Source organism: Pteropus vampyrus, unplaced genomic scaffold (assembly GCF_000151845.1).
Source record: "Pteropus vampyrus isolate Shadow unplaced genomic scaffold, Pvam_2.0 Scaffold305, whole genome shotgun sequence".
Classification (NCBI taxonomy): domain Eukaryota; kingdom Metazoa; phylum Chordata; class Mammalia; order Chiroptera; family Pteropodidae; genus Pteropus; species Pteropus vampyrus.
In genome coordinates this window covers 144,033-158,506 of record NW_011889086.1, presented here as the reverse complement: position 1 = coordinate 158,506, position 14,474 = coordinate 144,033, and the positions used below count along the sequence as shown (strand labels likewise).

Here is a 14,474-nt window from a genome sequence, read left to right as displayed (position 1 = left end):
GACAGGCTTTCAACCGCCAAAGGAAAATAGGAAGCATTGCGCATTGATGTCCTCCATGTTTTCTGAAAAGTAAAATATAATTTTTCATTTTCCTACCTAAAAATGGTTTTCCTCTTTGCCCCATTTAAAATTGCCCATGGTTTGTGATCTTGTGACGCTCGATTTAAGCAGCTTTATGGTATTTCTCCTCCTACAGAAAACACATTTCTTTGCCACGTCTACAAATTAAAATATCCTTTTTCAGTAAGCGCTAGGAGATAATCAGCTTTCCTTATCTCCACTGGTTTTTATTTAAAGGAAAGATCTATTATGGAAGTTGAGCGTGGGTCTCCACAGGTGTAGCCACAGGTGTAGCCAGGAGCTGCCCTACAGCGAGGTAGGAGGGGAGAAGAAGCCTGAGCCAACCCTACAAACGTTCGAGGCCTCGCTGCCGCTTCTGCCCTTGGGGCTGCGCGAGCATTTGCTTCGCTAACTCCCCGCCGCGCACGCGCGCTCCTCGCCCCCGCCTTCACTGCACCTGCCAGGTCATAATCCCCTTCCCACTCGCTGGTGCCCGCTCGCGGAGGCTGTCTTGTCTCACGTTGATTGGTCAAGAGGGCGCGTCCAATCAACAATCCCTCCTGCGCCACCTATTCCCGCTCTTCCCGCCCCCTTCCCGCCCTCCCCCTCCCCTCTCGGGCACTTACCTTCTTTGTGACCGGTGCGCGCCCAGGTCTCTCAGTGCGGCGGGGAGAGGTGTGCAGTAGTGGGAAGCAGCGGGGCGGGGAGGGTGGGGTGGGGAGGTAAGAGGTGGGGCGGTAAGAGGTGGGGCGGGAGGAGGCGGGGCTCAGGTGCGGGACAGCGCGGCCCGCGCCAGTCGGGGAGGGGCGCACGACGGAGCGGGGGGGCGGGGCCGGGGGTTGCGTCGAGGAGGGGTTTACGCCGGCGACGTCTGCAGCGCGAGGCTTCGCGCGTGAGCGGCGTGGGCGCTGGGCCTGTCTACCGAGCTTTTCTTGGGCGCACAGATCGTCGACGCCGGCTCCTGGGGGAGCGCGGGGGGGAGGCGTCGGGGTCAGCGGCGTGATCTACGGCGGCCTCAGCCATGGAAGAGACGCAGCCGCTTCCGCAGTCCGAGCTGCAGCTGTGCGACAGCCTTATCATCTGGGTGAGTACCGTGGGGCAAGGTGGGCCGAGAAGACGCAGCGACTTAACCTGGGCGTCCAGTTTTCCCCAGGTGAGCTCGAGGAGTACCCGGGGCCGCCTGCGTCGTGGACTCAGCGCATTGCCCTCCGCGCCTCCTGGCGTCCTTGACCGGGAGAGTGCCAACTGCGGGTCGCGGTGCAGGTGTGTGTGTGTGTGTGTGCGCCAACTGCGGGTCGCGGGGCAGTGTGTGTGTGTGTGTGTGTGTGTGTGTGTGTGTGTGTGTGTGTGTGTGTGTGCGCGCGCGCGCGCGCACGTTTGCATCTGTCGGGACGAGGGAGGGGAAGGGAGCTCTGGGGGACGGGACTAAAAAGGCTTGTCTTAAACTCCTGGCTCCTGACAGCTGTGGCTGGAGCCAAGCGCCCATCCCCTTTACTCCTCTCCTGTCCCATTTTCTCTTTCTGCCCCGCATCCAAGCCCTAGACTTTATAGATCGCAGACACTCTCGCCGTCCATCTTCTGTGTTACCTTCCCAGCAGGACCTTTGTGCCACTTGGGAGTGAACACCCCCTCCGAAAAAAGCTCTAGTTGGAGCTTCCACCCCAACCACCTTGCTTTACTTGTACACAGGTGGCCAAGGGGTGATATTAGTTCTTGTATCAGCGTTTCTGCACGACCCCAGGTCATCCGATTTTGTTAGAAGCCGCTTAGAAGAGATGTTTACATGTATTTCCTCTGTGGAGAAAAAGATATGTTGGGGGGGGGGCTCTTAATCATTTTTTCTGGCTACCCTCCTCCCCGCCCCCCGGCGGACAGGCATTTTCTTTAAATGAAAAGCTTGGCATTTTCGTTTATACTTTAGCTATGCTTAGTATTTCTATTAAATTGTGTTGAGTTTGGACAGGTAGTATCTGTCCCTAGTATTCTCGTCAGCAAAATGAGGTCTAACCTTTTGGAGGTGCTCAGCGATCAGAAAGCTGACATGATGTGATTTCTCATCCATGTTGGGCAAGGTTGGTGCTGGATGATCCACAAGGTGTTGTTAATGATGCCCATCCCCAAACCATTTGCTTAGTTTTGTGTACGGGAACGTGTGCAGAATGGAATGTAAACAGACGGGATCATGAGGCGGTAATTGGTTGATGAGATTCCGAAGCGATCTCTTAATGCGTGTAATTCAAAAGAATGAGGGAAGGTTTCTGGCAGTGTATGAAGTGTATTAAAAATAACCACAACTTAAAGCAACTTTTACACTTCTAGGTAAATAACTTTCTCTAAGTGTATTGCAAGTGTCTAGGGTTTCTGAGTTAAAAGCAATTAGCTAACTATTCATCTGTATTTTCATTTAAAATAAGTATTGGGGTTTAGATGCTCTATTAAGACTAATGAAACAAGGCAACATTACTTTTAATGATGTGTTTTGTTAAAACAAATTACTAATTAGAGGGTGTATTCTAATCTGTTAACATTGTTGCTCTAAACATCTGACTTAAATAGTAACCTAGTCTTTATGATGTCATCGACATATATGAAGTGGTAGAGAAGCATAGGATTTCTTTGAATTGCAGTATTTTTAAATATTGTGTGGATTTCTTTGAAGCGTACTGCAATATTTTTAAATATTGTGTGACTACATCCATTTTTTAATCATTATTTATTGAGTCCTACTTTGTATAAGGCACCGAGGAAAACAGATATCACGATAATCAAAGAACTTTCCATTTTAATTGGAGTGGTACGCATAGCTGTGTATTTTTACAGTGGAAGGCAAAATTTCTTAAAAACTCCAAAAATGTTATAAACCAAATGATAAGGAGTTATAGATGATGGTATAATTGGTTGCTTGCTTCTCCATTTCTCTAGAGCTGCAGAAACACTGTGGAGAAAATGGAATTATTGTGCAGACTGTTGCCTCTACAAATGCTACTACAGCCAAATTCACCTGTTCCCATAACACTGTCGAGCTTTATGATTAAGAAACGCCACACAGTTCCTCTCACATTTCTCTTCGTAAACTTTTTTCAGTACCCCAAGTGAGTCCTCAACTCTTCTCCCCCTTGGGAAAATGACCTCCTCCTGTCTTTGGCTCTGGCTCTAGATCCCATCCCTACCACCTCTTCTAAAACTTTGCACTGTATTTCCTCTTTCTGTATTTACAACTTCTTTCTCTCTATGAGCTCCTGTCTCTCCACATGTAAACTTGCTCAGATCTTCCCTATCTTAAAAAGAGAATGAAGAACCACCACTCGCTATTAAAACCACATTGCATTTCCTCTTCTCTTTACAAATTTCTTGAATTTTTTTGTACTCCTCCTTTATACTTTTTGAATTTTCATTCACTCATCAACTCACTGTACTTGAGCTTCTTTTTTTAAGGCCTCTACTTAGCTTACTTGATTTGGCAAACTGATAACTGTTATATTATCTTTATGTTATTTGATGGATCCTTTGTGAAATTACTTTCTGCCTTAGTTTCTTGGGTACCTGCCCTTTGGCTTTTCTTTACCTCTCTAGATGAGTCCTAGTGAAATTTCCTGTCCTCTTTTGCCTTCGCCAGCCACTGCGTTCTTGATATTACCTCACCTTCCTAAATTTCTCCAGACTCCCCTTATGCCATACTCTTCCATGCCCACTATGCTACATTGACTTTATATTTCTTGAGGATGTCAAGCCCTTTTTTTTTTCTTTAATACATCAGGCTTTTTAATTTGTTTTCCCTCTCCCTATAATATTTTCCTAGTTCTTCTAGTCACTGGCTGGCTTCTCACTATTCAGTTCTTGGGTCTGTTGTCATTTTTCACAGAGACTTGATGAAAGCGAATGACCTATTTATCCCCCACTCCTACCCCACCATAACCTGTTAACCACTTTCTGTCATGTCTGTAATACTTAACACTTTCTGAAGTCATTCTATTTGCTCCTTGGGGTCAGAGCTCTATCTGACTTGTTTTCTGCTTTATCCCCAGAATCAAGAACTGGCTAGGATCACCAGTAAAACATCGAATCAAAATAGTGAGAATAAATATCCTTGTCTTGGTCCTGATCTGAGACCAGCATTCTACCATTCAGTATTTCACTATTAAGTATGTAGGTTTTTGTAGATACTTGGGGTGAATTTTGAACTGTATCATAGAGGATTGATAGATTTTAGTAAGTAGAGGATATGAGTTTTCCAGACACAAGGAAGAACCCCTAGCAGTAAGATAACTGGTCTCCTTTGGCCATTGTTGATTGGCCAAAGATGGGAAGGAGGAGGTGGAAGATGTGTTTGTCAGGATATTCCCTGCTCTCTTACTGTGCCCCCTGCCATGCTATGTAATGTCACATGTTGAGGGAAAGTAATAAGAGATATAAGATTAAGAAGTTATAATGGGGGCTAAATCACAGAGGCGAGAAGGTTCTTTCAGCACTGGACATTGTTGTAGGATAGTAGAGCCACCATTAACAGAATTAAAGAAGTCACCAAGAAAAACTGGTTAGGTGAAGAGATGCCTCTTTTGGAAGTTTTTAATATGTTATGTTTTATGATTTAGATCTCTTCTTGAAATAACTAGTTCTTAGAAATATTATACTGCTCCTTAGCAAAAAATTCAGGGCTGAGTGATAAAATTGGACATCGTTTACATGGTGGAAAGAGTGTATTAGAGTTTGAAGTATTTGTATGAAGGTAAATTTAATTCGGCCTCTTGGCTCTGTGAATTGGAAGTTAAAAATCTTTAGAATGTTTACTAATCTTTACTAATAAAATTGGAGGGCTGGACCGGATTTTTTTTTTTACTGATTTCCAGGTTCTCGCATTCTTTGACTTTATAGGCAGGTGAAAGAAAGCCTAACATCAAATATACGCCCAAATTAGCAAAGAATATTAAAGGCCAAAACATTTTAAGATCTTAAAATTCAAAACAGTGATCTTTTTTTTTTCTGAAATGAGCAGCTAGAAAAGGAGAATGTGACCATACAGTTGACCCAAAGTTGAGTTTTTGTTGGTGATCAGTCCACATTTCTGATTATTCACTTTATTTAAAAATACAGAAGAAATCAGAACACCGTTCTGAGTGGTGGAAGCCCTATCTGTCCTCTTTGGTTCGCTCTGTAAAGACTTTTGCCTCTTCACCTCTATGAAGAGTAGCATGAAAGAATACATTTCCTTTTGTCCCTTTGTTTTGGTCTCATCCCTCCCGCTGAGCCTTTTAATTAATCTACTCTTCTAGGTTATAAAGTCTTTCAGTGTAGCCAAATGAAATTGCATTCTCTGTTTTCTAATTTATTTTGTAGCTAGTTTAACAACTTCCAAGACACACTCCAATATCCATGACTGTAAGAAGGAGAAATCAATCTTAACCTGAGCATGTGGGCAACTAGGCAACCACTTAGCACATATCTTCCTTTTCATATTTCTTTACTATTTTGTCTAATATTCCAATTAAAATTGCCTCTGAAATTGTCCTTTTAAATTACTAATCATATCCATTTTGTAAAAAGTTAATGACGTGAAGTGTTAATAGGAAGAATTGAAAAGTGGGAGCCACAGTTTACCTGAAAGTATATGATTTTCTTCCTTTTAAAGATGTTCTAAACCCTGGAGTTTCTCATCTCTATACATCCACCCAATTGCAAAATTTTTATTTTATGTTTTAAATATTCTATGAATTCATCCTGTCCTCTCAGCATTACCTTTGTTATCTCTAAGCTTAATCCATTTTACCAATACGACCATTGCAGGAGCCTTCTAACTGACTCACGCATAAAGCTTCTCTCTTCCATTTTTTGTGTCACTATTGCTGTTATGGAAAACATACTGAAGATTTCACTCACTCACTCTCTTCCTTATTACTCTCTAGTGATTTTTCATACCCAAACTAATTTTTTCTAAAAAAAAAAAAAAAAAAAAAATTTGATGTGCATAAGAATCACTTGAGGATTCTCTGATTTAATATTATCTGGAGATTGTGATACATATTATTCTTAGATCTCCCGTACTTTAGAAACCCTGACTCATAGCTGATGTGCTAACAGGCATTGAACTTGTACCACATGCCAGGCACTGATCTAAGTACACTGCTAATTCATTTAATTCTCACAACCATCTTGTAAGGTAGAAACTATTCTGTTTCCTATTATATAGAAGGTACCATTAAGGATAAGGCCAAGCTTTTTGTCATGGCCCTTCAGAGTCCTGGCCCATGACTTTTCTTTAACTCTGTTGGTTGTTACTCCTCCCTGTCCGTCTTTGTACTGGAAATCCAGTAATTGAACTGCATGTTGCCTAAAAATACCAGCTCTTCATATATTTGTGCTTTTATCATGTTCCTATTTCTTGAAGTTTCCTTCCCTTGGCCCCTTCTTTACTCAAGACATTCCCTTTAGGAATCATCTCTAAGGAGTCTTTCTGAAATACGAGCCCTAATTCAATTGATTAGTCAACTCTGGTATATTTCTGAACATTTTGTGCATACTATAATCATGAGACTAGAATGGCATTTTTTCTAGAAATGATTTACGTCTTTTTATCCTCTCCTTACCTTTTGATTCAAGCTCCTTGAGGGTAGAAACCTGGTGACTTTCCTTTGCAATTCCAGTCTATACTACAGTGCCCCACAAAGATTAGGAGTCCAGTAAAGTATCTATGTGAACTTTGAAAGTAACTGTGGCTAGATTAGTTTGTCTATGCCATTCTTCCATGTTGTATTAAGATAAGGGAGACAGATTTGTAGAATCTCGAAATATATAAAACCACTAAAGGAGAATTATAGTGGGAGAGAATTTTATTGGATTAAGGTAAGTAGTAAACTAGGGAATTTAACTGAGTAGTAAAGGAAATGAATATGTGCAGGAAAAAAATCATATTTAATTTAAGATAATTATGGGTTGAGATTAGATTTCTAGAAAGTATATGATACAGTTTAGCTTTGTTGTAATTTGCTTTTTAAATTTTTTTTATCTTGTGTTTGTTTATTAGAAAAAGACATCACCATTTCATTTCTCTTTTTAATAGGTAAACATGAATGTTTAACAAATAGAGATTTGAAAAATTATAATATCTAAAATGAAAAGAGATAGAAACAACTTCACATGGTAGGTGGGCTCTGGACTGTTCATGCCCTAAGGCTAATTGTTAGATAGCAGGCACAGTTCTACCTTAAATTAGAGCTCATTGATTAAGTAGTTTTAGACTTGACATTTCTAGCCTTTGTTTTCCTACCAAATGATATGAGTGAAATTTTAATTTGCATAATGTTAGGTTATCTAAAGGGTTTTTTTCTGATGTTGTTCTCTTAAAAATAGGCAAAACACAAACTGTACTATCTTAAGAGTTCTATATATGCCTTTCAGAAATTCTAAAGTGCTTCATACATGACATTATATTTTATTATTTTAGGTACAATTTTTCACGATTTTATGAAATGTTAAATGTTTATTTTTATAAAAATATTACACAGCTACAGAAACATATTAGTATCGTTTCATTTGTTTAGCAGCGTCTAAATTTAAACAAATAGGACAGTTATTAACTATTTTTCTCTCTAGTGTTCATATATACATTTGAGGGAGGATAACACGATCTCGTAGATATAAAGAGGCAGTAAAGTCATTTGCTTTATGTCATTTTAGCTGCAGACATTCAATACCACCGCACCTTGTCAAGATGTGAAACAGCTGACTAATGGAGTTGCCATGGCACAAGTTCTTCATCAAATGTAAGTAGGGCTCTTCCTGAAAGAATTGTAAACCCAATACCAAGGAAGAAAATTTAGACTTGTATTCTAAAGTTTATTGAAACTTTATCCTATTCAGTGGTGACAAGCCTATGACGGTACCAAGACATTCTTGCATCTAGGGAACAAAAAAGTTTTATCACCTGATTATTCTTTGTTTGTTCATAGAGATACATCTTAATTAAATAAGCAATCAGGATTCCTATCTATTCAAGAGAGGTTAATTTTAAACTTGTTCTCATCATATTCACAAGTTATAGTAACTGGGAAAGGAACAGGTTAAATAAATGATATAATTGCTTATAATGTTTCCTACTGTTATACTATTGTCCTTTTAAGGTATCAGTGTGTGGAGATTATTATTTTAGAGATAATTATGACAAATATAGGATTTGGAAAAAATATTAAATTTTAAAATATATATCCGAACTAATAGTAATGGTATAAATCCACCAATAATGAAACAATGTATAAATTCAATTTGAAGTCACAAATGCTGGGGAACATTAACTACTAATAAAGTGATTCTGGTTGGGTTAGGCCCATTTTGTATAATTATACAATATCAAAAGTTCTTGCATCCACTATTTTCTAATTTTTGCCAAACATTGTTCAAGGATTAAGGTTTATAACATCTACATTATGAGCTGTGCTCTTTGTAGGATAAACATGGCCAATTCTGTAGTCATAATTTATTCATTAGTAGTCATTGATTTTGTATTAGTTTACTTTCATGATGATATATCTTCAGTGAGTCCAGAATCCTATTTCTTCTACATTGTTTTATAGTCAGAAATTTTGTATTTAATTGTTGCCATCATTTTGTAAAGGTTTGTTGTAATTGACATTGTACCCTATAGATGAGTTAGGAGAAATACTTTACCACTCTTTAAAAAACAGCTTAAAATAGTGTCAAAATCCTAATTACCTGGAAAATTCAAAATGATCTAATTTGAATAGACAGATTTTATAGATAAGATTAACACTTTAAGAAACAAGTATAACATGTTAACTTTTTTGTGTCGATCATTATGACATATGCCTTACTTCCCTCCTTTCTTAAATATTTTATTCCTATGCTGATTAGTTTCAAAGAGATTTAACTGGTCAGAGCCAAGCATTCTGAACAAGATTCTTTTTTCTTTTTTTTTTCTTGATAATTTAGGAAAGTTATTATTTTTTGTCATTGAGATATACACATTGCCTTTTCTCATTGCAGTATGTTGTAGGAATTGGTTTAGATGCAGCTACATTGTGATTGGTGTGGACGTAATGCTGGTGTGTGCTCACTCACTTCAACAGCACTATCCAAAGATGTAATTTGTATATATCATGGTGGCTTCAGTAACTTAATAGCACAGTATGAGACCTGTTTTTACTCTAATAGATAACTCTTTGATCTCCTATACTCTAGCACTGTACCTGATGTTTAGAGTATAGAGTCAGGTCAGTTTTAGTTAAACTGTATCCTTTATCAACTCATTTTTCTATTATCTGTTGGATGCTGATCCTCTGTCTCTCTGATTTTTCTTTTCTTTCTTTTGTCTCTTATTGTCTTCTAATAATAGCTTTTCTGCAGGAATAATAAAGTAGCCAATCAGAAAGCTCTCTTTCTTCATAAAATAAAGGACAGTGTCCTAAAATTGGACCTTAATCTTTTTATTTGTTTGCCTATTTTCACATGTGGTTAGTTAGATATCTAAGTCTCCTTATCATCTAAGTAAATTTTAAATTTGTTTTTCTTTAGAACTGCTTTCCAGTTTTAGCTTTTTAGAAGTCAAGATCCAGACAGTGAAACTTATAGCATACATTTTCCCCTAGCTGGGTCAATGTAACATATTTCTCCTAAAAGGACAGATTTTACCATAATTCTTTGAACACTTCAAAGCATTTCTTCTGTTACATTTTATTATGTATTGAATTGATGGCAATTCTGACATCAAATCACATCAAAATTGTTACTGAAGTTGAGAAGGAAATTTTTGCTTTTTAAGGAAGTAGCAAAATTTAATGAATAATTCTTTTATTATATACCTGAAGCCAGTAGGCTTCTAAATAGTAAAATCCTAAACCAGTGCCCAAACTATGTGATTTAGACATGGAATGTCATGAGATTATTGCTAGAGTTCTACAGCTTCTCAATTATTATCTTTAGTCTGAAATGTGTGTCGAAGTTGTTATTTAAAAAACAAATGGGGGAAAAACTATAACCACAACCGTGTGTTTCCTGAGGTTGCTGTAACAAAGTACTACAAACTTGTATGGTTTAGAGCAACAAAAATTTGTTCTCTCATGGTTCTGGAGATTAGACGTCCTAAATCCAGGTATTGGCCTGGCCGTGCTCCCTCTGAAGCCTCTAGGGCAGGATCCTTCCTTGCTTTGTCCAGCTTCTGGTAGCCCCAGGCATCCCTTGATTTGTGGGAGCATAACTCCAATCTCTGTCTCCATCTTCACGTGGCCATCTTCTCTCTGTGTCTGTGTGCCTTCTTTTCTTAGAAGGGCACCAGTTATATTGGATTAGGGCACACCCTAATTTAGTATGACCTCATATTAATTTGATTATATTTACAAAGACCTTACCAGTTTCCATAAAAGATCACATTCACAAAGGTACTAGGGGTTAGCCTTAAACATATTTTTTAGGGGGACATAATTCAGCACACAACTATAAATACTGCTTGCCACTTCCCCTAAAAGAAAGGCTTAGCTTTGTCACTTTAAGTACCAGATAACTTCTCTGCTTTTTGCTATTGTCTTTGACGGTTTTTGCAAGCAAGAAAAAAATGAGACAGAGAATATAGTATATTCAGAGACCTCAGGTATCATGCACTTACTTGTTCATTCATTTATTCAGCAGATATTTGAGCATTTAAAATGATAAATCGTGATAGCCAACATGAGTATTTACTAAATATATCATTATATAGCCTATACATGTTATTTCATGTATATTTACTGTTCAATGAGGTAGACATTTTTATCCTCAATTTATAGATGAGGAAATAGGTTCAGAGAAGTGAAATGACTTTTGTAAAGTCAAGTAATGAGTAATTAGAAAAGCTGGGATTTGCCTCAGTTTGGCCAGCCTTGAAAGCCAGGGCTCTCGGTCAGCTATAATCATTGAAATCTAGTATTTTGATCCCCTCTTGATAGAGGTTTACTTTGGGGTCTTAACAAATGAAAGACCAGGTGTGCTTGTTCAAATTACAGATGACAATTTGATGTGTTAAGCATAGAAGTCCCTTTGATTATTTAAGAAGAATGTTGGGGTATCCATTGAAGCAACACAACTATGTTATATACAGTAATCAGTAGGCACTAATTATTACTTGTGTTTAGTTGGTGAAATTGTTGAAGACAAATACCATGGGTGGAGTTAAAAAATAATTGTGTAGTGATTCTTACCTAGTTTTAATTAGAAAACAATTGGACCATTCCTTAATCTCATGTACCCTTCTTATTTGGTGCCCCTTGAGTTTCACTGAATTTCTGGGAAATATGAGAAAATGAGCTAATTGTTGGAGCCAAGAGTCTCATTAAGGCAAGTAGATGTGGCAGAGCAAAAGAGTAAAACAAGGATATGTCCAGAGAGTTCTGAGTTTGCATATCAAGTTTAATAGGGTAAAAGATTGGCTGTCATCATGATTGAGAAGGATAGATTTGTTTATAAGAAGGAAAGCTGGAGAGTTAATGGATAAGTTAGAAAATATCTCTCAGTTAGGGTATAATGAACTGAATGTTTTGTGCCCCTTTGAAATTCATACGTTGAAGCCCTAACTGTGTAGAGCTTCACTGTGTAGCTATATGGAAGCTAGGGCCTCTAAGGAAGTAATTAAGGTTAAATGAGGTGATAAGAGTGAGGCCCTGATCTGCTAGGATTAGACCCCTTATAAAAAGAAACACTGAAAAGGTCATTCTCTGAACATATAAAGAAGAGTCCATATGATCACACAGCAAGGTGGTAGCCACCTAGAAGCCAAGAGACCTCAGAATGAAACCTACTTTGCCAACATCTCAATCTTGGACTTCCCAGCCTCCAGAACTGTGAGAAATAAATTTTTATTCATTAAGCCACCCAGTCTGTAGTACTCATCTGTAGTCTGATCAGACTAAGTATAGAGCCAAAGTCGATTTGGGATGGAAAGGAAGACAAGAAGGAATGCAAGACAAAAAGAGGAAAAACTTAGAAGAGGTTACCTTCTTCTAATAGGATCCATTTTCTAAAGATAATTTCAACATAATTATAGAATCAAATATGAAGATTTTTTGTTTTAGGGTCAAAAGAGCAATGTAGTAGTCAGGATTCTCCAGAGAAATAGAACCAATAAAATTTGTATATATACAATAGGATGTATACACACACACACACACACACACACACACACACGAGGAGAGAGAGAGTTGTTTTAAGAAATTGACTTATGTGATTGTAGAGGCTGGCAAGTTCAAAATCCACAGAGTGGGCAAGCCAGCAGGCTGGAGATCTATGGAAGGGTTGATGTTGCTGTTAGAGGGTACACACAGTGTATTGGGAGAACTTGCTCTTCTCAGGGGAGGTCAGTCTTTTAAAGCCTTCAGATAGATGTGGATCACCCAGATTATGGAGGATTATCTGCTTTACTCAAAGGCTGCTGTTTTTAATATTAATCTCATCTAAAAAAATACCTTCACTACAACATCTAAATGTGTATGACCAAAATATATGAGTACTGTGGTCTTGCCAAATTGGCACATAAAATTAATCTTCACAACTGGCATACCTCTGATGTCAGGAGAAAGTAAACTTACTTTGACAGTTTTGACTTATTAATTAAATCCAGACTTTTCAGGTAAATACCTGGTTAGCAATACATTATTTATACATTTAGTGAAATTATTTTGGTAATTGTAGCTTTAGCACTTGGGAAAAGTTAAACATAATTAACATTGATTTGCTTTAAAAAAAATGTTTAAAATTCCATAAATGTATTAAAAATGGTGAAGCCATTTTTAGTCACTCCAGTCAGAAGTGTTATCTTCTATATTAGAACATTTAAGGTAGAATGATATCTAGAAAGCTAATCACTGTGTTCTGCTCTTGGCTTTGCATTTTTAAATTCAAGATACTGCCTTGGAAAAGAATTCCTTTAATTTCTTTCCTCATTTTAATTGGCTTACCTGTAAAGTAAAAATTTAGATGAGACTTTTGAGACCTTTTCTAGCACTGTATTCTGCGATTTTGTAGTGCTCACTTAACCCTTAAAGCATTTATCACATTTTCCTTTGAGTATAGTTATTTGTGCTCTTTACTTTCCCCCTCTAATAGCTATTTCTCTAAAAGTCAGAATAGTAAATTATTCATCTTCATATTAATCTTGCTCAATACCTTACTCAGAGCAAGCATCCAAAAAGTTGTTTAGAACATAATCTATCAATATAGTATATAAAATATTAATAGGCTATTAATATAATCTATTAATATATTATAGTGAACTAATTATAGTTAAATGTTATTCTTCAAGACCTTATTAAATAAATATTTGCTATAGCAGTTTTTTGTCTTGGCCTTCAATATCAATAGGACTTACCTTGAAAGATTAAAGCTAAATTGATCCTTATAGATTTCTCATTACACTCATTCACTCAGTTACAATCAAATAGATTTATTTTGAGGTTTGTCAGATACTAGTGTCACTTGAGGCAAATTACTTAGGCTCTGTCATCCTCAGTTTCCTGAAGAATAAGATTGGGAATCATATTCTTGGCAATAAGATTGGCAATAAGATTGGCGGTAGATCCTTTGCTCAACATGCTATGATATTTAAATGAAATAATATGGAAAAACATTAAGCACGGTGCTTGATAATAGTAGACATATTAAAATATTAGTTTCCCACCCCCGCATAGCATTGGGACTTTTACATCTTCTTGCTATCAGTGTGCCTATTATGAGATATTTAGTAAATGTTTCTTATATTGAAGATATTAATTCCTTAAATAGTTTACTATGAGAAATTCCATAAAACTTAAGAATAACAAAAAATTTAGAGGGTCTTTTAAATTATATTTACTATTCTTATTAAGGACAGGCTTTAAGACATAAAATAACTTTTCTTGTTGATTAAATTTGGTATTTTTATGTTATAAAAACATTTTAATGTTTAGCATTTGTATTTTTGTTTTAGTGATGTAGCTTGGTTCAACGAATCTTGGTTAAGCAGAATTAAAGAAGATATTGGTGACAACTGGAGAATAAAGGTATGCAGAATGAATAGTAGAAGCACTTTATCCAAACAGTGGCTCTAAAATTAGCACTGTACTCAACTAACTCTTTTTTTAAAAATTAATTTAAGGGCGAATTTATTGTATACAATTTGAACTTTGATACATGTATGTTCTTATGAAACAATCATTATAAAAAGATATAAAAAATTTTTATTAACCCAAAACGTGCTTATTCTCCTTCCCAGTTAATCCTTACTCCTAACTTGGCTCCAGGTGGCCAGAGATCTGCTTTCTGTCAATATAGATTTCATTTCTAGCATTCCATATGAATGGAATTAGACTTTATGTACACTTTGTCTCTAGCATCTTTTATTCAGTGTATTGTTTTTGATACTCATCCACGTTGTCTGTATTATTAGTAAATTTCTTTTTTTT

The 14,474-nt window shown here is 37.2% G+C and overlaps 1 protein-coding gene across 1 annotated transcript in view; it reads left to right on the top strand.

Annotated features, from left to right (window-relative positions):
- The first annotated feature begins 955 nt into the window (after positions 1–955).
- HOOK1 (hook microtubule tethering protein 1) overlaps positions 956–14,474 on the top strand; it is a 58,879-nt gene continuing 45,360 nt past the window's right edge. The window contains 3 exon segments of the mRNA XM_011377060.2: positions 956–1,144; positions 7,732–7,817; positions 14,000–14,072. Coding sequence (XP_011375362.1) covers positions 1,082–1,144; positions 7,732–7,817; positions 14,000–14,072 — 222 coding nt within the window. The 5' untranslated portion in view covers positions 956–1,081.